The 21,337-nt window shown below is 39.2% G+C and overlaps 1 protein-coding gene across 1 annotated transcript in view; it reads right to left on the bottom strand.

The window, feature by feature from the left end:
• The window catches only part of lrp2b (low density lipoprotein receptor-related protein 2b), a 37,681-nt gene extending 26,632 nt beyond the window's left edge, over window positions 1-11,049 (bottom strand). Inside the window, exons 1-21 of the mRNA XM_030775076.1 lie at window positions 10,983-11,049; window positions 9,990-10,100; window positions 9,625-9,747; window positions 8,916-9,032; window positions 7,993-8,103; window positions 7,769-7,885; window positions 7,429-7,545; window positions 6,983-7,126; window positions 6,247-6,363; window positions 5,100-5,228; window positions 4,733-4,902; window positions 4,219-4,442; window positions 3,730-3,936; window positions 3,421-3,623; window positions 2,873-3,013; window positions 2,472-2,681; window positions 1,934-2,126; window positions 1,506-1,631; window positions 1,128-1,258; window positions 724-861; window positions 149-427 (exon numbers count right to left, since the gene is read on the bottom strand). Of these exons, the coding sequence (XP_030630936.1) occupies window positions 149-427; window positions 724-861; window positions 1,128-1,258; window positions 1,506-1,631; window positions 1,934-2,126; window positions 2,472-2,681; window positions 2,873-3,013; window positions 3,421-3,623; window positions 3,730-3,936; window positions 4,219-4,442; window positions 4,733-4,902; window positions 5,100-5,228; window positions 6,247-6,363; window positions 6,983-7,126; window positions 7,429-7,545; window positions 7,769-7,885; window positions 7,993-8,103; window positions 8,916-9,032; window positions 9,625-9,747; window positions 9,990-10,100; window positions 10,983-11,049 (3,175 nt within the window). The remainder of the gene's footprint in view (window positions 1-148; window positions 428-723; window positions 862-1,127; window positions 1,259-1,505; window positions 1,632-1,933; window positions 2,127-2,471; window positions 2,682-2,872; window positions 3,014-3,420; window positions 3,624-3,729; window positions 3,937-4,218; window positions 4,443-4,732; window positions 4,903-5,099; window positions 5,229-6,246; window positions 6,364-6,982; window positions 7,127-7,428; window positions 7,546-7,768; window positions 7,886-7,992; window positions 8,104-8,915; window positions 9,033-9,624; window positions 9,748-9,989; window positions 10,101-10,982) is intronic.
• Between the last annotated feature and the right edge of the window lie 10,288 nt (window positions 11,050-21,337).

Genomic DNA, 21,337 nt, shown 5'->3' with positions numbered 1-21,337 from the left:
GGAAAGTTCCCACATGTTCTGCAAACCATACCTTACACACACAGAAAAACAATGTTCATTTTCACCTTCTTTTCCTATCCCTTGCACTCTTTATGATCTCTCTTTCTGCAACACTCCCCTGTGACGAAAGACACACACACACACACACCTGGCATTGTGCAGTTGGCTTCATCGGTTCCATCAATGCAATCCTTAGTACCGTCACAGCGGTAGGAGTTGGGAATACAACGGCCACTATCACAGGAGAAGGAGTAGTCACCACAGGTGATGTCTGGTGGGGCTACTGAGTCATCCTTCACACAATCCCTCTGATTGTCTTGCAGCTTCATACCATAGGGGCAGCCACACACTCGATTAGAGGACGGTGTAGGGAAACAGAAGTGGCTGCAGCGCCCATTTGGAAGTATGCTACACTTGCTGGTAAATACTGACACGCACAGGAAGAAAAAAAAAGAAATATGACGTCGAATGTATGAAATAAACATATGAAAATTCAACAAACTTCAACAGAAATAACATTAAATTCAAATCTATATGATCCATCGTTTAAATCTCCCTCCGATTTGTTTTTTAGACACCACTAAAATTTAGTTTATCTGTGTTCATTTTCATCTGCACTGAGATTAGTATAAAATCCACACCAATATCACCTTTCCAGGAATGAGCTTGCCTACACTAGTCTTACCCTCTAAATCCTACTCTCCCACCCTGTGAGTAACTTACAATTTTGTAGGTCAGCTGAATAGGCCTTGACATTCAAAATGCCGGATATGCCACCTCGCAGAACCAGGTTATCTCCCCCATCTCTCTTCCTCATCCTGTACACTGCATTTGTCCTCCAGTCAGACACAAACAGGTTGTCTGTTTGAGAGATGGAGAGTTGATGAGAGGAAGTGAGTGAAAAGGAGAGAGAGAGAGAGACAGACAGAGAGAGAGCAGGAGTATCTTGTTGCCAATAAGACAAAAAGCGAACAAACTTCAGCAATGACAGAAAGCTTGTCATGTTTTCTTAATGGAGTAGCAATACTAATAACTGGTCTGCAGTAAAGTGGGGTTAAGAGGTGTGATTTAAAATGGAGGAATTGTTGTTAACTAGAGACAGAACAAATGCAGAATGGTTGTCTCACCTGCGTGTATGGTGAGAGAGAATGGGTGTGTTATCTGCCCAGTGCTGGAGAAGGCCTGTCTGTCATTGCCATCAAAGTTCACATGCTCAATGCGATCCAGTAGAGCATCCACCCAATATAGCCTGTCCATCCTATAAGTAAGACAAAAAAAAAATGATGAGACTGAAAAAATTCCACTTACATCCACTTACATATATACTACAACTACACGTTAGAATTGTATTGTATATCAGTTAAACTAATACTTGTTAGAATAAAAATTAAACGGCTCATAAACTAAAGTCTTGTATAAGAAAGAATATTGGGATAGTTTGGTGTATACAAAAATGTAAAAATATCTTATTGGTAGATGCAAAACATATTGTCCTGAGTTCCTACATGTAGTCTATGGCAAGTCCATTGGGCCAGCCCAACGTGGTGTTGATGAGTGGCACCGCATTGCTTCCATCTGTGTAAGATCTTGTGATCACAGCTGGTCGATACCAGTCAGACCAAAAGAGGTATCTGTGGTATACACAAGACCAAAAAGCAGATCAGAGAGGAACATTCAAGGATTTCAAGCTGAACTAAATCTCTGAAGGTCTTACTACATGTTTTATTGCTATAATTATTATAACAACTAATTTTATATCTGCACAGTGGTGGTAGATTTTTATTACGACTGGAACTGGAGGTATTCAAGACATAAAGGCCATTTTACAAATACTGTAATAACTGAATATGAATACAGCGTATGATAGGGAAAATGAGTGAAACTGGGAAAAAAAAAGGCAGAAAGCCTTGCACGTTTATTCTCCTTTCCGTACCCTGCACTTGGGTGTACAGCAATGCCTCGAGGGTTTTTGAGGTCCGTTACAACGTCCGTTCTGGATTTGTCTGTCACTTTTAAGGCTGCGATAATTCCATAGGTGCTGGATGTCCAGAAGAGAACCTTAGAAGTCCAGTCATAGGCCATAGACTCAACATTACCAACTCGATAGCCGGTGAGTAACTCATGGTCTGAAGGCAAAAGAAACACATTACACGTGATTTCAAAGACTGGATATTACTTACATATTATTCATCTTTCAGTTTATTTCATGATGCTTTTAATGGCTTAAGTAAATAAATACACACACACACACACACACACACAGCTACATGCATACATACATACATACGCACATACATACATGCATATGTACATACATAGAAAACGAAAATAAAAGACCGTGTGCAGAAATGGTTAAAACTGTGCATGCATCTCTTGGTATGTTTGAGTGTAGTTGTTGTACAGTGAAAAAATACCGCGATATAAAGTCTAAATGGAATCATTTTGTTTTTGGGTGTTTCATTTTTACTTACGGGAGCCGTTCACAGCTGATTTGTAGATGAGACGTATGCTCCTGTCATTGTAGAATACAGCTTCCTCCTTTCCATCATACTCCACTGCAGAACCAGCAAAGCTGTAGCTCAAGCCAGTGAAAGGCAGTGTGACATCCTCCTGGGAGGACAGATTTAGGGGGATTCCCCTGACTGCAAACTGATTTGCTACCAGCAAGAAGTCTTTAAGCTCTGATGGACACAAATAAAGAGACAGACAATTTCTGTGCATTAGACAGCGCAGTTCACGTGTAAGAAAAAAGAAATATTGTAGAGTTCATTCTAATGTGACATGATTTCTTCATAATGTCTGCTCAAGAAAAGTTATTTAGTTTGAATACACTGTCAAAGTGTGTACTAACAGAAAAGGTTTTGTAACTCACTGTAGCAAGTTTGCCCGTCGGGCTGAAGGTCATAGCCTAGGCGACATTTGCAGCGGTAGCCTAACCCGTCATTATCAGTGCGATGACTTAAAACACATATCTGCTGGCAGCCTCCATTGTGTCTGCCACAGGGGTTCATCACTGATAAGGAACAAAATTATACAGTCACAATAAACATTAAACAGTCTGCTCTCCCCTGGCAGAAGTAATGTAACAATTACTAACCTTGTTCTGTTATACCACTAATAGTGGAGACTTAATAGAGTATAGCAACCTTACATTACACACATCTCAAGCCAAGAGGAAATCATGAATGATCAGTCTACAGTGGATAAACCTCATATTTCAGCAGAACATGATTTGGTCTCATCTCATACAATAAAGAGCTTGCAAATTCTTGGCTCTAAAAAGTGTTTTAGTTGGGATTTTGCAATACAGTTGATGAAATGAAATTGATATTTCAAATTGTGCATTTTGACAGTGAATACTAGTACTGTCATCCAGTAACATAATTATGACACTACTAATATAAACCATCTCTTTCTTACCAATGGGTTGCAACACCGGGTGAGAGACCACAATCTGACCAGGTCGGCTACTGGTCCGGTAAAGGAGGGTTGGGTTGCTTCCGTTAAAACGATTGGTACGGATTACTCCCATCTTGGTCCAGTCTGTGAAGAATAAGTGATTCTCAAAGACAGACAGGCCGAAAGGGTGAGGGATTTGGTGACCACCGTTCAGTATAGTTTTCCTAGGGAAAAAAAAGAGCAGAATTTGTAGTATGCCTGCTGTACACTCTTATATCCAAACTACAGCAAAATGGTAAATAGCACAATCCCTCTTGCACAATGTAATACCTGTCTAAGCCACTGTAGGTGACTGTCTCTACCAGGTTGAAATGACTGTCTGACCAGTAGACCCGCTTAGTGACTAGATCCAAAGTGATTCCTGTGGGCACACCCAATCTTGTCCTGACCAGCTGAAGCCGGTTACTACCATCCATATATGCCCGTTCCAGTTTCACGTCTTCAGCATTGTCGCCAGAGTCTGTGAAGAACATGTATCTGTATAGAGGGCGGAAAAGGTCGCATTAGAGTGTATCATCGACCAAAATGGGATTATAAACTCTTAAATGTACTTAAGATGGAAAAATTGAAAAAAGTTGATTAAAAACTAAATACATTTCTAGTTCAATGACATCTGAGAAACTGAAAAAAGCTGATGAACACATAGTTCAATGGCATCTGTTGACACATTTACCATGAAGTGTCAACATTTAAAGGACGATGAAATTGTATTTATTTATTTCATTTTCACAGCTCTGACAAAATATTTTCCATACTCACCCCACAGTAGGGTCCAGGGCAAGTCCATGTGGAGTTACTAGATTCTCTGCTATCAGAGTAACGCGATTGCCCCCATCATAGTCACACACGTCGATGCGCTCCACACGAACTTCCAGTACATACAGTTTAAAGTTAATCCAGTCTACTGCGATGTTTTGAGCATCGTGCACACCTGAAGACAGTACCTCCTGTTTTCCAGTTCCATCATAATTTATAGAGTACACCTGAGGACAGTTTCAAGCACGCTAGAGATTAACACAGTGAGCCATTAAAAATTGACTATATTTTGCATGAAATGTATACATTTACACTAATAGACTTTTCGTTGGTAGGCATAATATGCCCAACCAAAGAGACAATATTGCTGGTACTCTCAGTGTTAAAAGTATTCACATAATGAACTCACCACATTCTCAAGCTATGTACTTCGAGTGAGATATCTGGAAATCATTACAGCTCAGGTATGATGTACACATATAGTCATTTCACAAAAATGGGGCCTCACTGGGCTCACCTTCTGGGACTCGGTGTCAGTCCAGAAGACCACCTGACTATGTGCATTGAAGGTCACACCAACAGCATAGCCTTTGCCATCTGACTGGACCAGAGTTCTGACCATACGCCCATGTATGTCTCCCAACATCACATTACGCCCCTCAGTGAAGAGGAGCCAGGGCACACCAGCTATGGCCAAAAGGGGAAATTAACATGTGGTTTACATCAACTTGTTGACATGGGCAAATGCTACATTAATGTATGAAACCCAATCAAATTTGAAGTATTTTACAAAACCACTGCTTAGACTGATTAAAACAAACTTGTAAGTCATTACTGTGACTGCAGAAACATATACAGTCAGTCAAAGTAGGAATTTCCCATACCTGAGATATTTGCCCTGCACATGTGACCCTGTTCCAGGAAGTAACCATCCGCACAGCTGCAGTGGTGAGTGCCAGGGCGATCCTCACAGAACTGGTCACAGATTCCCCAGATCTTGCAATCATCATAGTCTGAGGACAGAAAACAGTCACAGGGCCATCATGCAACATTAATGCATCAGAGAAAAGCCAAAGTCACCATTATATTCTGTATCTCTGTGATAATCGGATGAATGCTGCAAGTAGCTACTTTTTCAGTGGTCATCACTGTCATTTAATCATAATGTAACGCTCTTGTTTTCCGAATGGATCTCTTTGCACACATACAGTTTCAGCAGTTTTTTGTACTGAAACCTGCTTTGAGGAGCACAGTGGTAGAAGTGTGCCATCATCTGGCAAAAAAATGAATTTTGAATTGAAATTAATGCAAAAATGAGCAGGCTCTTATGATAACATTTCTGAATTTCTCATGACGATTGACTGGTAATGTATCTTTTTATCGTCATTCATAATGGGTCCACCAGTTACCTAAAATAACTTGCGAAACGGAGAAACGTCTAATCAAAAATACTTCTCCTTTTGTAGAGTTCATTTCCCTGAAATGATATATCATAAAAGTAAAATTGAAAACACTCTTCTCCAATTCTAGATGGGTTTTTGAAGGAGTCAGTGGGCGAAGTAAAGTGAAAACATTTATCTCAATTCATCAAGCTAACACCTGCCATTCTCCTATCCTCCTCTTCCTTTTTTCTTTTTACTCCCTGATACTACATCCCAAACACAGAGGTGATCTGAACAGTAAGGGGAACGCAGTTTATCTCCACCACAATCAAGGATATTCCAGAAAAGTGAAGTGTTTTCCAGTTCCTACATAATATGTGCAATATTCATGTTTGTGTTGACATTTCTAAATTGGCTCCCCTCTCAACAATGCTCCATTTGAGTTGTCCACCGAGTATTATCTGGGCAGTCTGGGTCCCATCATTGTTTTAGCTTAGCTTTAGCCTTTGTAGTGCATTATGAAGGTCACGTTCCACGTCAGCGTCACAAATGTGACACGTTCAGAAAGTGTGTTTCACCATGACATTTCAAAATGATCTTATGGATCAAAGAAGATAATGTGAAACCTGTGGATCACTAATTAACTCACCCACACACGAGCGACTGTCATTGGCTACAATAAACCCATCAGGGCAGTAGCAGGCTCCACCTTGCGGGGTCGCGTGGCAGCGATATTCACAGCTCAGTGCAGAGCATTGGTTCAGACCTGTACAGGACCAGAGGAATCTTTCTCATATAACAGTAAACCACAGTTTCGCATAATAATTAAAGCTTCTGTTTGAAGTCAAACATTAATATTGTTATACAGCTGCACACTATTATCCAGTTGTGATATAATCTAAACGTTTTATGATCTCATAAAACTTTAAGATAAAATCCATCCTGTCATAAGCAGGGCTGTCCTTAATTTCCCCTCAGGTAAATACAAATAAACACCCCTTTAAAGTTATGATTTTACCAAAATGGTGACTTTATAAAAATTGTTATTTCTAAAACCCAGTTGTACTGCAAGTATGTTCAACAACTTTTTCTGTCGTCCTGTGAAAGCTTTTAGAAATTTCAGAATGAAGAAGAGGTGTGTTAAATGGAGTGTAAAATGTGGTTATGTTGAATGTTCTCAGTCGCTTTCCTCCAGATCTGTTCTGTGTTTCTTCGCCGCTAATGAACGAAGAGTATTAGTCAGTGACTGACTCAGGAGCCAGTTTCTCTATGATAAGGGTAAACTGAGGGCGTAAAGTCCTGACTTTGCTCTGTGACTGTGCACAGTAATGACTGTGCTCTTTTAGCTTTTTAATGACGTTGCCTCGGCCAAACATGAATCTCACCGCAGGTTAGCTCTGCTGTGGTGTTGGTCTCATCTGTTCCTCCTGGACAATCAGGATGACCATCACAAACCTTACTGAATGCCACACAAGCAGAGGATCCAGGACAAGGCCATTCTCCAGGATAACAATCTCGTATACTTGGGTCTGAGAAGATGATACAATATAATTATTTTCTTTGGGCATTGAAACATTTTACATGTGTCAGGTTACTGTGCTTCTCCTGAGCACATACAGAACAGGGAATGATAGAGGCCATCACTTCAGATTTCCCGCAGTATTTTGTTTGTTTGTTTGGTTGGTCGGTTGGTTGGCTGGCTGGTTTTGTTTCACTTAAACTCAGTATCCTGTGACGGCACTATAATTAGTTTTAGTTTATTATTTTAGTGTTTTTTTTTCCATACAGTCTCTTTTATTTTTGGTCTGAAGTGACATAGTTGGCGTCTCACCACATCCACTTTCGTCACCATAATCTCCGCAGTCGTTGAAACCGTCACACACCCAGTCCTGTGGGATACAACGTCCACTACTGCAGGTGAACTGTACACCACTGCAGCTCTGGTACTCTGTGGGAATAAGTAAAAGGCTTTTATTTCTCACAGATATGTTAGGTAAGTATACCGTTATTGAAAAAACGCTTCAGAAAAAAAGAAGATAAAACACACACCATTTTACCGAATTTTGCATGTCCTCTGAGCATGTATTCTGTTTTGTTATGGTAACAGCACCAACCACCTATGAAAGTTCCTTAGGTAATTCATGCAAAAATGCAATGGTATCATCACTTACCACATCCCTGTTCATCACTGTTGTCCCCACAGTCATCCCAGTGATCACAAACGAAGGACAGGGTGATACAATACCCATTTGCACATTCAAACTGATGCAGAGAGCAATGTCTTTGTGCTGTGGCAAAACAATGTAGAGAATGAAATTGTTTGGAGTCGAACTAAAAAAAATAAATCAAATAAATCTTGAATTTGATTGCCAGATTCTTTTATTGTCTGACTTACTGCAGTTAGATTCATCTGAGCCATCTCGGCAGTCTAATATCCCATTGCAGTGTTGGGCGTTTTTGTAGCAAGCCCCATTGGCACAAGTCTTCTCTGGACAGCTGGGGTAGTCTTAAATAAAACATATCAATTTACAACACCTTTTCTAACAAGTTCAGTTTGATAGTTGGACACATGCTTGTTCTTCTTAAGAAAGTGTACCGTGCAATTTAAAGGGTTACTGACAGCTTGTTTTACCATGTTTTATAGATTGTAATGGCAAATGACCAAAACATAAAAGCACATCAGATTTTGAAACATGCCTCTTAAACTCAGTTTGTGTTCTTGTAAAACAAAAGTTCGAGAGTCATGAAATGACACAATAAAAGTGATCACTGCAGACGCGTTACACTTAGTGACAAAATCAGGTGACACAGCAAGTATTTATGGTATTATAGCCTCAGTCACATGTCCATAACAGTTGTATAAAAGTAGAGAAAAAAAGTATTATTGCCCATATAGTTTTTAATAGGAATGAGAGTTCCCATTAAAACACTGCTCCTGTGAATGTTCTACAACCTAGTGTCACAGTACCATACACAATTCGTACTTTGTTAATTACGATGATTTCAATACTGTTTTTAGCAGTGTGCTGACTTTATGATGAGAACTATTTTCTTTTCTTTGTTTAGTCAATGCATAGCCTGAAGAGGGATTCACAGAATGACTTCTGTAATGACTTTGTAATGACCAGTATTATCTCATAAAAAAAAGTGCTATGTGCAGAATATATACATTCATTTATGCCATATCTGATGAAGCATTTGTGAAAAAGTTTGTTGATACTGAGGAAATGTAGCTTCTACAGGCTTAGAGGAACAGATTATATTTTTCTTGGTGAATTAATCAAAATTGCTCAAAAAAACCCCAAAACATGCTCTTACTGCAATTATTCTCATCTGAGTTGTCCACGCAATCTTTAATGTGGTCACATCTGTACTCCTTTGGGATGCATTGGCCCTCCTGACAGGTGAACTGCTCTGTGCTACAGGTTTGGTCACCTGAGAGGAAATCAGTGAGATGTTAGATGTACCTACATACACACACCTCATATAGCTTAACTACATTGAAATTCTGTTCTGTTTCACCACACTATTCATGCCATATAGTAAATCACACTGGACAAAGTTTAGACCAATACATTGTGGTAATACTGAAACAGGGCATAGAAGTTAAAGAAACTTGGCCAGTATACTGCAGTGTTGTATGCTGTAAATGTCATAAACGCTAAGATTTCGTCTAACTCTTTACCCTTAGTAAATATTGTTTTCGCAATACCAAAAGAATCTGTCACTCTTCTGACTCAAATTCTAAGAGCTTTTTCACTTCTAAACCAAAACCTTACACAACAGTCAGCTCTTTAATGGCCTTTTGTTTAGTTTGTACTGTGCCTGCCTTGGAATTTTCTTTGGTTAAAAGCATCGTCTAAATGAATAAATGCAAATAAAAATGAAAAATGATCATTATTCTTTTCTTAACATGCAAAGAAACCAACTGGACCTTATCTCACAGAATAATCACTTCCACTGACAATGACATCATGCTGTCATGGCTTTGCTTGGTTCTGGCTAAGAGCATATTCCCACTACATACCACAAGTTCTCTGCTCATCTGAACCATCAGAACAGTCTGGCTCCCCATCACACACAAAGAGCAAGGGGATGCATTCGCCCCCTGTCACGCACTGGAACTGCTGTGAGTTACATGAGGGTGGTGCTGAAAATCAACATGGAAAGAAAAAAAAACACTTGTCACCACAATAACCTTTAACTGAACTTAATCAAGGTATAACTTCTACATTGTTATATTTGAAAACCTTCATATCTTCACATCTTAATGTATATGATCTACTACTGATACATTCTGGCCCAATAAACTGTCTTTGAAATGAACTGTCTTTGTAATGAACGAAATGAAATCAATGGCCAGAATTGTACCAAGTAGTCAAGGATACTCACGACAGTTGTGTTCATCTGAGTCATCTGTACAGTCTTTGGTCCCATCACACCTCCAGTCCAAATCAATGCATTGCCCATTAGCACACTGAAATTGACTGCTGTCACATTGTCCTGCTCAGGAAATTTGGGGAGGAAAAGAATCCGTATCAGCTCGGCTCCATACACTTTCAATAACACCATTTCTGTTACCTTCTCTAATAATTTTCTTATGTCTTCCTAATAGAGACAAGGAAACCAAAAAAGCTGGACCAAGATGGATATTTTGAGTTTCTGAAATTTCTGACTGTAGCATGTTGTTGTAACATGTATTTGGGCAGTTCACTTGCCACGTATATAAAATAAATAAATTAATATGCAGAATACTGTAATACATTTTTCCAAAAAAAATACTCAGTTACAAAATACCTGAGTTTATAGTCATTTTACAGATAAGCATGCACTTCACAGAGGGATGATATTGTTGAATAAGTAACTGAGTTTATGGCCTCAGTAGCTATTGTATGGTCTACTGTGTGAGACATTTGAACCCTATCTCATGTGACAGAGCACTTAAAATATGATTTGATTTCTAACATTGGGCACCCCCCCCCCCCATGATGACAGTTTAAAAAAAAAGCATATATACATCCAATATACACAAAATATGAATGTATACACAAAATATGAAACTTTATTTCACTTTTCACCTGAAACTATAACCAGGAGTAAAGTAACGCTGCTTTAGAAAATGACCAAAGAGGTCATATTACATTTTCCACATCATTTTTTGAAAAACAGTGTTGAAGTTGAAGTTGAACAGAGTTGAAAATATTACTCCAAAAGTAAGAAGAGACACGATACAACCGCATAACAAAAAATGACTATGTAAACGTTAGACACAAACTGCAAATGCAAATAACTGTCCAGATGTCAGGCTCATTAAACTTCATTCGTACTCTATTGTTTCTAAGAACAATTCTTAATTGGCATCATAATTAATTGATCTATACATACCTTTTACAAGTCTGAGGTTCTGGCATAGAAGCAATATTGTTAAGAAGTGTAGACCTCCCAACTCCATTTCAGATTTTAAATGAAAAATCATGCACTGTCGGTGTATTAAGATCACTAAAATAGATCAAATCTGTTCATTATTTGAATCTGGGTTGTCTCTGTAATTCCTTAAATGAAAATGGAAATCTGGCTCTCTGCCGCCAAGACGTTTTAGGATGAAGATCCCTTACCCTGACTGAACAGGACCAGATCTGACAGTCTTAAAGCATGCCATTTTTATGACCCAATCTTTGACATAACCTTCATTTAAGATTAACCTTTTCTAGTTAACATGTTGTCAGCATCAGCAAAAATCACAAAGAGGAAGCAAAGTTTATCACCTCTTGGTGCTTGGATATTTTACCTGATGAATCATGATGGAATTCATACAGTGTTGAACAATCTACAGATATTTGACTAAATCAAGAGTGTGGTTTTAAAGTTTAGTGTGTACAAAGTATTTTGGTTTTTGAATATCATGTCATGTCATGTTATCTTATGCTACACCACATTACAAAATAATATTTAATTACATTACATTGTTACATTACATACTATAATATAATATGATACAATACATCACCTTAGTTATGCGATGACATTTCATGATACTTTATGAAATCATGTTATGTTCTTTATGCTTTTTGTTGTGTGGATAACTAATATGGTAAACTGAGAGTCATATGCAAAAACACACAGTGTTAAGTGATACATATTTAACTTTAAGCCAAATGAAGAGCTGAATAAAGAGTGTAGTTCTATAGTTTTGCGTGCATAAATTACTTAGGTTACATTAAGTTACGTTACCTTACGTTATGTTGTGTTGCATTATGTTGTCTTGGGTTGCGTTGCGTTGCATAACATTATGTTACATTATGTTATGTTTTATCACATTTATTAAATTCATACAGAACTGAACAAGACTAAAGCAAAACCAGGGACAGGTGACCCAGAGGCAAGCACTGCGTCTGTGGTGACAGGAGCAGTGAGCCCAGAGGTGGGCACACGTGACTGGATCCATACGTGGGCCCCCCGTCGCAAGAAAATTCCCTGCCAAATCTGGAGTCCCTGCTGTGAGAGAGGCTCCCACCATGACTGGATCTAGAGATGGAGTCCTCGCTGTTACTGGACCCCTCAGCAGGGCAGGAACAGGAGCTGGGTCTGGTTCCAGAGCCCCTGGGACTGAGGGAACAGTGACCCAGAGCACTGAAGTGACAGGTAGCAGCAACGAGTGGTTGGATGTTGAGTGGGTACAGAGAGTGCCGCCAAGGTGGGAATCAAACCCCAATCATTCAGATCCTAGAGTAAGACTCCTCTCCCATTCCCTTCTTGTGGTGGTGTGCTACCAGTCCACCCTGCCTTCCCCACTGTCACCTCTAGTAAGGCTTCAAAGGTGACACGGAACTGGGAGATGAGCTCATCATAAGAGGCCATAGGGAAGATAAGTGGTGTAGAACCAGTAGTGCCCCCTCTCTCTTCCACCAGTCAGCTGCCCATAAAAAAATTCTCAATTCGCAGCACACTGACAACTCAATTCTGCACCCTGATTGAAGGAAAAACCAGGAGTATTCATATAGGACTGAACAAGACTAAAGCAACTGACAATCGGTGGAGCTAATGATTCACTAAGAAATCAGGAAGTCCAACACAAACCTAACCTAAGCTGGCCAGTAGAGGGGGAAATAGAGAACCAGAGCGTGACAACTGCTCTCATCAAATAATACTGCAGTTTCAAAATATAGAGAGCCTGCAAAGATCTCTGATTTCTTTTTTTACCTTTTGCCATGGTAAGGGTTAACGCTCACTCACTCATTATCTAAGCCGCTTATCCTAATTAGGGTCGTTGGGGGTGCTGAAGCCTATCCAAGCACTCACAGGGCGAAAGGCGAGGAAACACCCTGGAGAGGTTGTATTGTATTGGAATCCATGATGTATTGTTTATTAAATGTTACAGAACGTTTTTAAAAAACACCAAAAGAAAAGTGTATGAATGGCATTAATAATTTCAGAATCTATTGCACACTATATGATAACCTCAGTTTTTCTCTCATGGACAGCTGTACAATATGTAATGTGACTTGAAGTACCCCTTGAACTACTATTGTAATTATTGACCGAAATCGTAAAAATAAACACCTATAGTGATACCTGAAAAAGAATAAGATAAAATAGAACAGAAGTTGTGTGCTTTGGTTATAAAATGCCCGGGAAGAAAGCAGTGGACACAGAAAAAAAGCACTCACATATTAGATGGATAAAATTAGATTTGCTGTGAATGATTATAAACATCTAGGCTGTTTTTAATATCATGTAAGAGCCACCAAACTCCAGGAGATGGTGCCCCCATGATGACGTTTATCACCGTTTTGTAACCGTGCCATTACAGTCTCTTCACAATCCTACATCTCATGGCATGGTCTGTGTTTCCAATTTAAACAATAAAATACATGTCCCTGAGTTGGTTCTTGCACTTTCGTGATTATTTTTCAATAGGCTGATTCAGCAGAGAAAACAGATTCTAAAGTGTTCTCTGGAACACTGACCAAACTGTAGCTACTGGTAAATAGTGTGAACATATGGGGTTAAATTAGAACCATAACTATATCTATGTAACTTTCCTCTCACTCTTCTCTGCGTGCCTACCTCAACATGTTAATTTGAAGAATTCCTCTATTCTTCTTTATTATTCAGGTAGTCCACAGTGTTGTCCAGTTCAATGACTGACAAGAAAATTCTGTGACGTTTTGACATCAACATCCTAACAAACTTAATGATAAATAAGTGGCAGACACCTTCAAATACAGTTTGAAGTAAACTTTATTGCAGATGAATTCTAGGGGTCTAGCAACCTCCACACAGCTTAGTTAATGAACGGCCACTGAAATTATGACATAATTAAATTGTTTGGATCAGTAAATGGGCAGTTAATTAGACAGTTAAAGTAGATTACGGTGAAATATCTCAATAAGTCAAAGCAGAACTGTGAGCAGAATAACAGGCACAATGATCATCATATTGCCATGGCAATGCATCACAGGAGTACAATACACTGTAATTCTGATGTTATTTTCTGTTATTACAAAGCATGTGAAACAGGCATGTGTCACGCTTGTTCAGAGAGACTGGATGCATTTGCAGGTCAGGTTTTACTTTATTGAGATTCAGCATAACAAAAGAACTTCAAAGAACTTAAGTTAAGTTGTAGATTCAGGAGGACAGATCGTAGATTCAGGAGGACAGTGTATACCGAGCACAACATAGATTAACCCTAAACAATACAAGACAAAGAACCAAGGAAAAAGTGGGAGCATTCATACAAAACTAAATGAGGCTTAATACACTAAAGATAGGTGGAAACAATAATTAAACTAACAGGATTAAGCCAAAACCCAGGAAGTAACAGGACTTCAAACCAGGACAAACCAGGACAAAACCAAGAAACCATGAAGAAAATAGAGATTTAAACCAACACTGACCACTAGAGAGGGAAATGAGAAACTAAGGAAAACAGGGAAGGACAGAGCGGGACAGAGAGGGACAGGGCATACTAGCATGTTCCTCCCATTTGTGCACATATAGGAGATGTCAGGATTGCCAGAACTGCTGGTTGGAGTAACATGAGTGATACAAAGAAACTAAATAAACCAACAAGTAAGTCTGCAAAAATCAAAATGCAACCTACACAACACAGCAGACTATCAAAGCTGCTGATTACAAGTATTTGACAAAACACTTTTTTTAGTGCGAGCAGTGGCAGGTAATTTCATCCTGGCTGAAATCTGCATAAATGTGATCTCAGCATTACTGCAATCAAACACACACTGTACTCTACACACACGCCCAGAAACCCAGAGCTGATAAACTGGCACAGAAGGTCCAACCAACTGTGCTATCAGACACATACAGTTGTTCCTTATTATTGAATGAAATAGTTACATCACATAATAAAGGAAACTGAGAGATCACTTATGATCTCTTAATAACTATGAACTGCCTGTGGATCTTGAACATATATTTCCATAAAGCTCTTGGTATAGTTTCATGAAAGTTATCTATATCATTGTGACCCTGTGCTGTGGAGAAGAGTTCCACATTTTACTTAATTATCCTGAGATGTGAAATAGTTGGCTAACATTGTGTTAGCATGATGTCTGATCTACTGGAACAAGCATTTTTTAGCCATAATCCAGTTGTTCTGATGACTTTTGAGAGTAGAGCAAGAGGTATGCCAATCCATTACCTAATAAATAACAATTTTATGTTTCTTATACGGTGTTTTCATCTGTCAGTACATAGGTCATGTCATGCTTTTGGGACTTTATTGGCCTCTGGTGGCCATTTGTGTGTGTGTGTGCGTGCGCTTTTTGATTACCCCAAACTCTTGTTAACTACCTCACCTGTGTTTCATTCCCAGTGTCATATGCCTTTATTGGATCATTGTCTGTGTGTATTTAAACCCTGTGTCCTGTCTTGTTCTTTGCTTGGTCTTTAATGTTCTCCAAGTTTTGCTCTAGCTATGTCCTCTGCTTTGGTCCCTCAAACTTGCTGTGTGATTTTGTGCCTTTTTTAATTCCTTGGAGTTCTTTTGGAGTTCTTTTTTCTGCAAAAGTTATTGTTGTTTGCCCTCTTTTATTTTTTGGATTCATTTGCTCATCTTCTATTTTTATGTTTCTTTGTGAGTGTTTTTGTATTTTGAGGTCTTCTGGGCATTTTGTATTTTCGTGAATTTAAATTCTTCTGAGCTTTTGGAATTTTTGTGACTTTTTACTTTTTGGAATAAACTACCCATTGACTGTTTTTAAGCCACCTTGGGTAAAACCCCTGCTTGTCTATTCTGAGTCCTGGGTTCAATTACACCCATGACAAGTCAACATGTTTCCTGATTTATATGTCCTCATCCAGAAAAAGACCTAGGTATCACCTAAAAGAAAGTGTTAGATACAAGGAGCAGATTTTTTGAACGATGAACATAACTGGGGAGCAAAAACTGGATCTTAGGGACCTTAAGGGACCTGAATATTGTAAGCAAAAATCTGGTCAGACAAATTTTCATCAAAATATTTTATTAAAAATCAACAGCAGCTCATCTCATTCAAAAAAATTTACATCAAAAATGTATCACATTTTAATCCAAGTCAATCTGAGCAATGAACAAAATTGACATGCACTGAGCATTTTCCATGTACTGTTTGTCAGTTTGACATTGAAAGAAATAAAGCCTCTTAACAGGCTGCATGGAGCATTTGAATATATAAAGAACTATAAACAAATAAACTGACAGCAAAATGAAGTCATTGATGAGCGCATTAACGTATACCTAAAGGAGGCAATGGATTTACACAAATCTGCACAGTAGTTTTAGATCATTATACAAGGTTCCAGACCTTTCAATTGAAAATTCATAATTTTTTAACAAATAATCAATTCACTTAAATAGGAAACTAGTCCTAGAATGTGTGCTGTTTCAGACTGATGTGTTTTCAACTCCGAATCACATCAAAATGAAGTTAAAAAAAGTTAACGGATAAAAAGTTTATGACAACAAAGTCATGTTCACAGTCATGTTCAGAGATTCATACTTCCACAGCACTGATTAGGATAAAAGAGTATGCTTGCGAAATAAAGTGCACAGGCTGAAATCATGAAAACATTGTCTTCAGAGAACGAGCTTGTCCTGCTACCATGTTGCTAGTATCGGGGTACTCTGCTGGAATCTTGCTGGAAATAGGGGTTGTCCACTCCCCTGCGCAAATTAGAGTGTCCTTCTGCGTTCTGATTCTGGAAGCCCCTTCGGACGTAAGTAACTTCTTCGTAGTTATGGCTGCCAACCTGAAAAGCAGAAATGTTACATTATTAAGTAGCCTCCAGCAAGCTGTCCAACAGCATGGACACAATGTCTCTTTAACTTATCTTTTAATCCTTGATTATTGCAGATGTGTGTTATATTTCGTGACATAGCTAATGGATTTTGTTTTGATTCTGTTCAGAGCAGTCCAAACAGGCTTACATTGAACCTTACTGTGAAGGGTCACTGAGATTCAGCACTGATAAACACAAAAAAGTTTTATGTCCTTTCAGTTTCCAAACAGGACTTGAAACAGTACCTGTATGTTGAGACGCATTATGAAAGTAAGTTTTCTCTCCTCACTCATCTACATTACCATTTTTAAAACTATGTTCTCACCTGTCCATTGCCGTAACCATTGCCGTCACCATTGCTGACCAGAGCCCTTGTGCTGCCACTCTCAGTCATTTCCAGATTTGGACTTTGCCAGCCATGAGTAGCGTTAACCCGTGGGATTCGGGGTATTCCAGATGCAAGTTTGTCCTCGACCTTAGCAGGCTTGGACCCTTTCTTTGATTTGCTACAGTGGAACATATCATGGAACCAGTTATTCCTCTGCTGTGCTTGGCTTGGTGCAATGTTGCTTACATGAAAATAATAAACCTTCTCACAGTACAAAGCACAACAAAATCATTTTAACAATGTATGTTTTGCCATGCGTGATGATTTGAGAACATAAATTCTGTATGGAAGTTTACATGATTTTGAGCTGTGAAATGAAATAAGTATATGCACCTGCAGCTAAGATGAATGATGACTCCAAGAGTGATGACCAACAGTCCACCAAGAACAGATGCCACAATAACCACAATTAAGAGATATGCTGCAAAGACAAACACACACACACACACACACACACACACACACACAAGTCATATAGTGCAAAATGAAGCAAGCATACACAAACATGCTGTGTTTTGTTGAACTGAAGACATCTTTCATTTACATAGAGCGACAGTTAAGACTTACGTTCATCACAGTTCAATCCAGAAAAACCAAATGAACAGCTGAAAAACAAGCAAAACATTTTATTTTCCAATTTTATTTACATGAAATAAAATTCTGTCAATAGGAAGATGGTTGCAACTGTTGTTCAACTTGTATTTTCCATCAGAATGTGCAAATGAACAACTCAGTAGGATAGCATCAGATATATATCAGTTAAATATGTATATATACTAGAGAGTGCTGTTTTTTCAGTTTGAGTTTTTTTTTTTTTCACATTTCTTCCAAGTATAAATGTCCTGGAGTACACGTTATAAGGGCAAATAGAAGGAAAGACAAGAAAACAGAAAGGTACTCACTCCTCACAATTCCCATTAACATATTCTTGACCGCTGGGACAAGCTGTGAATATAAGGGTGGTTCATAAATATGGTTAGAAGAGTGAAAAAACTTTCTCTTACACACATATATACATACACACACACACACACACACACACACACACACACACACACACATGTGCGCACACACACACACACACACACAAATACACCCATGCAGACAAATCATTATGCATACATACCTACACAGCCATTCGGTGTAAAGTCAGTCTTGAAATACCCTGATAGACATTCACAGTCGTATCTTCCTCCATTTATGACACATTTCGAAGTTAAGGGGTCACAGACTCCTTCCTTACACACAGTCGGTTCTGCACAACGGAAAAAAAACACTGCTCAGGACGAGTCTATATATATATATATAAATATACACACAACATAAATATGCACACACATACATAAACTTACTACTTCTCTATTGTTAGAAGGGATAGAGTTATACTGTCCTACATGATACTGTATTGATTTTGTTCTACTGAACATTCTCACATATTTAACATGCCACAGTCAACACATCCATGCTTTAGCATATCTTGTTTAATACATCAAAAAACTCTGAAACTCTGCTGATTCTTCAGCCCTGCACTCAGGTATACAGGTAAATTTGAACTTGTATATGAAGAATCAACTATATACCTGTTATGCCTACACCAGCGAAGGTTGCATTGTCAGGTTCATCTTCAACATGTTTCTCAATAGCAGTCTTAATATCAGTCTCATCAATGTCAGCGCTCCGTGAATATACATTTTCCACGTCTGCTACGACACTGCCCATCCTGTTGGAATGCAAACCGAGATACAGACACACAGCCACACAGTCAAGATATGGAACCAAATGTTTTCACATCGAATTGAAAATTTCACATACTGTTGGTGCTGTATAAAATTGAAATAACATGAAATAAGAAAGAGCTTCCACTGAGATGCAGACATACAGCCACACAGCCCGGATATTTAACCAGAGGTTATCACACTCAAATGAAATGTGTAATATTTTAAGTTGAAGCACAGGTTTTATGGTTAATAAGGTAAAGCAATAAAACTATGAAAAATGTTATGAAAGATAGATGTGTGCAAACAGCAGCCTTGTTCACAGACTGGAACATCTGAACAGTTACAAAGAGAAAAGGTAAGTGGAGAAACTCACCTCAGACTCAAAACTATGGAATTAATGTAGCCTGTTGTGTTACCCAGGGCCTCTCTGAGCTGTTTGTATTGAGAGAAGAGAGAACAGACTGTTTCTTTCCATACCCTCAGGGAAAACACCCAACTGTCTTTGCTTTTCAGTTCCCACTGACAATCAACAGCTTTCAAAATCGAACAAATTTCAGATCAGTGGTGATTCATTTTTGAAACAGATTATTTTCACTCTTAGATGGAGTCCTGTCTTTACTTGGGGTAAGGTGACAATGGTGGGGACTATTCAGAGGTTGAAATGTATTCAAATCAATTACCACAAAAATTTAATTTTTCTTACAAACTCTGTAATATCAGAAGCAGTCTCGGAGAACAGCACAGATGTTTTGTCAAGCATGTCATCCTCAAATGGCATGTTTGGAAAGCGCATTGCAGCTACGAACACATTTGCTAAAATTGAAAAGACAGAAAAAATGAGGAGTGTGAAAACTTTTTATTTATTTCAGAATGCATTTGTTCTGTTTGACTCCACATTTTAATACAGGCATATTTAAGGATGCTAAATCTTCTAAGCATGTGGTATTAACTTATTAACAACTAGAGACCTACCTGCCTCACAGACTCCAGAGACATTATTATAAAACAGGCCCAGAAGGCAATCACAGGAAAAGCCGTCCACACGCTCCTCACACTTGCTATTTGGAGGACAAGGATTCGGGACACAGAACTCTTTGGGAGCAGTAAAGGAAAGATTTTACAGAAGCCATCAGTGCCCATCTTGACTGGAATCATATGTGGAATGTGGAAAGTATTAAAGAGCAGCAAGAATTTTGGGTGAAAGACTCACTTGTTGCAGTTGCCGTAGTACCATCAGGGGTTGGGGCTGTAGTGTCACTGTCAGGGGTTGGGGCTGTAGTGTCGCTGTCAGGGGTTGGGGCTGTAGTGTCACTGTCAGGGGTTGGGGCTGTAGTGTCACTGTCAGGGGTTGGGGCTGTAGTGTCACTGTCAGGGGTTGGGGCTGTAGTGCCGCTGTCAGGGGTTGGGGCTGTAGTGTCACTGTCAGGGGTTGGGGCTGTAGTGCCGCTGTCAGGGGTTGGGGCTGTAGTGTCACTGTCAGGGGTTGGGGCTGTAGTGTCACTGTCAGGGGTTGGGGCTGTAGTGTCACTGTCAGGGGTTGGGGCTGTAGTGTCGCTGTCAGGGGTTGGGGCTGTAGTGTCGCTGTCAGGGGTTGGGGCTGTAGTGTCACTGTCAGGGGTTGGGGCTGTAGTGTCACTGTCAGGGGTTGGGGCTGTAGTGCCACTGTCAGGGGTTGGGGCTGTAGTGTCACTGTCAGGGGTTGGGGCTGTAGTGTCGCTGTCAGGGGTTGGGGCTGTAGTGTCACTGTCAGGGGTTGGGGAGGAAGCAGTGTTGTCAGCTGTAGTTTGAGCGCTGACCCCAGTTTTCACTGCAAGATAAAGCAGGTACAGTCACATGATCATTCATAGTGATGTGCTCATAAGCACCTCATATTCATCATCAACTGATAAAGTTTCAGTTCACATGTGGTGATATAACCTCTCTGTAAAGTAAATATGGACTGTAAACAGCTGGGCTCCATCTGTTCCTAGCCTTATCACCTGAAAATGTACCAAATACTACTGATGAAAGCTCGAAAAAAAAAAAGAAAGAAAAAAATTCTTTGTACTCTTCCGTATTCTCTCTCTGTGCCATCTAACCTCAATCCTTATTTTTCCCTCAAAATCAAAATCCTTTCCTACACTCCACTCTTACCTCTATCTATCTCATTCTCAGATTACAATGGCACTTCAGTTCAGCAACGTGATTAGATATATTAGTCATACTACAGCATTAAAATCAAACCAAATTCTACATGATTCACTGTAACCACACAACTAGCATAATGTACCGGCATTTATATGCAACAATAAACCTTTAAGAGAGGAGAGGTAAAGTGAGAGTACGACAGCCAGTAAAGACCACAAGGTGAG

The sequence above is a fragment of the Chanos chanos genome, chromosome 5 (genome assembly GCF_902362185.1).
Source record: "Chanos chanos chromosome 5, fChaCha1.1, whole genome shotgun sequence".
NCBI lineage: Eukaryota > Metazoa > Chordata > Actinopteri > Gonorynchiformes > Chanidae > Chanos > Chanos chanos.
This window is presented reverse-complemented; position numbering and strand designations above follow the sequence as displayed.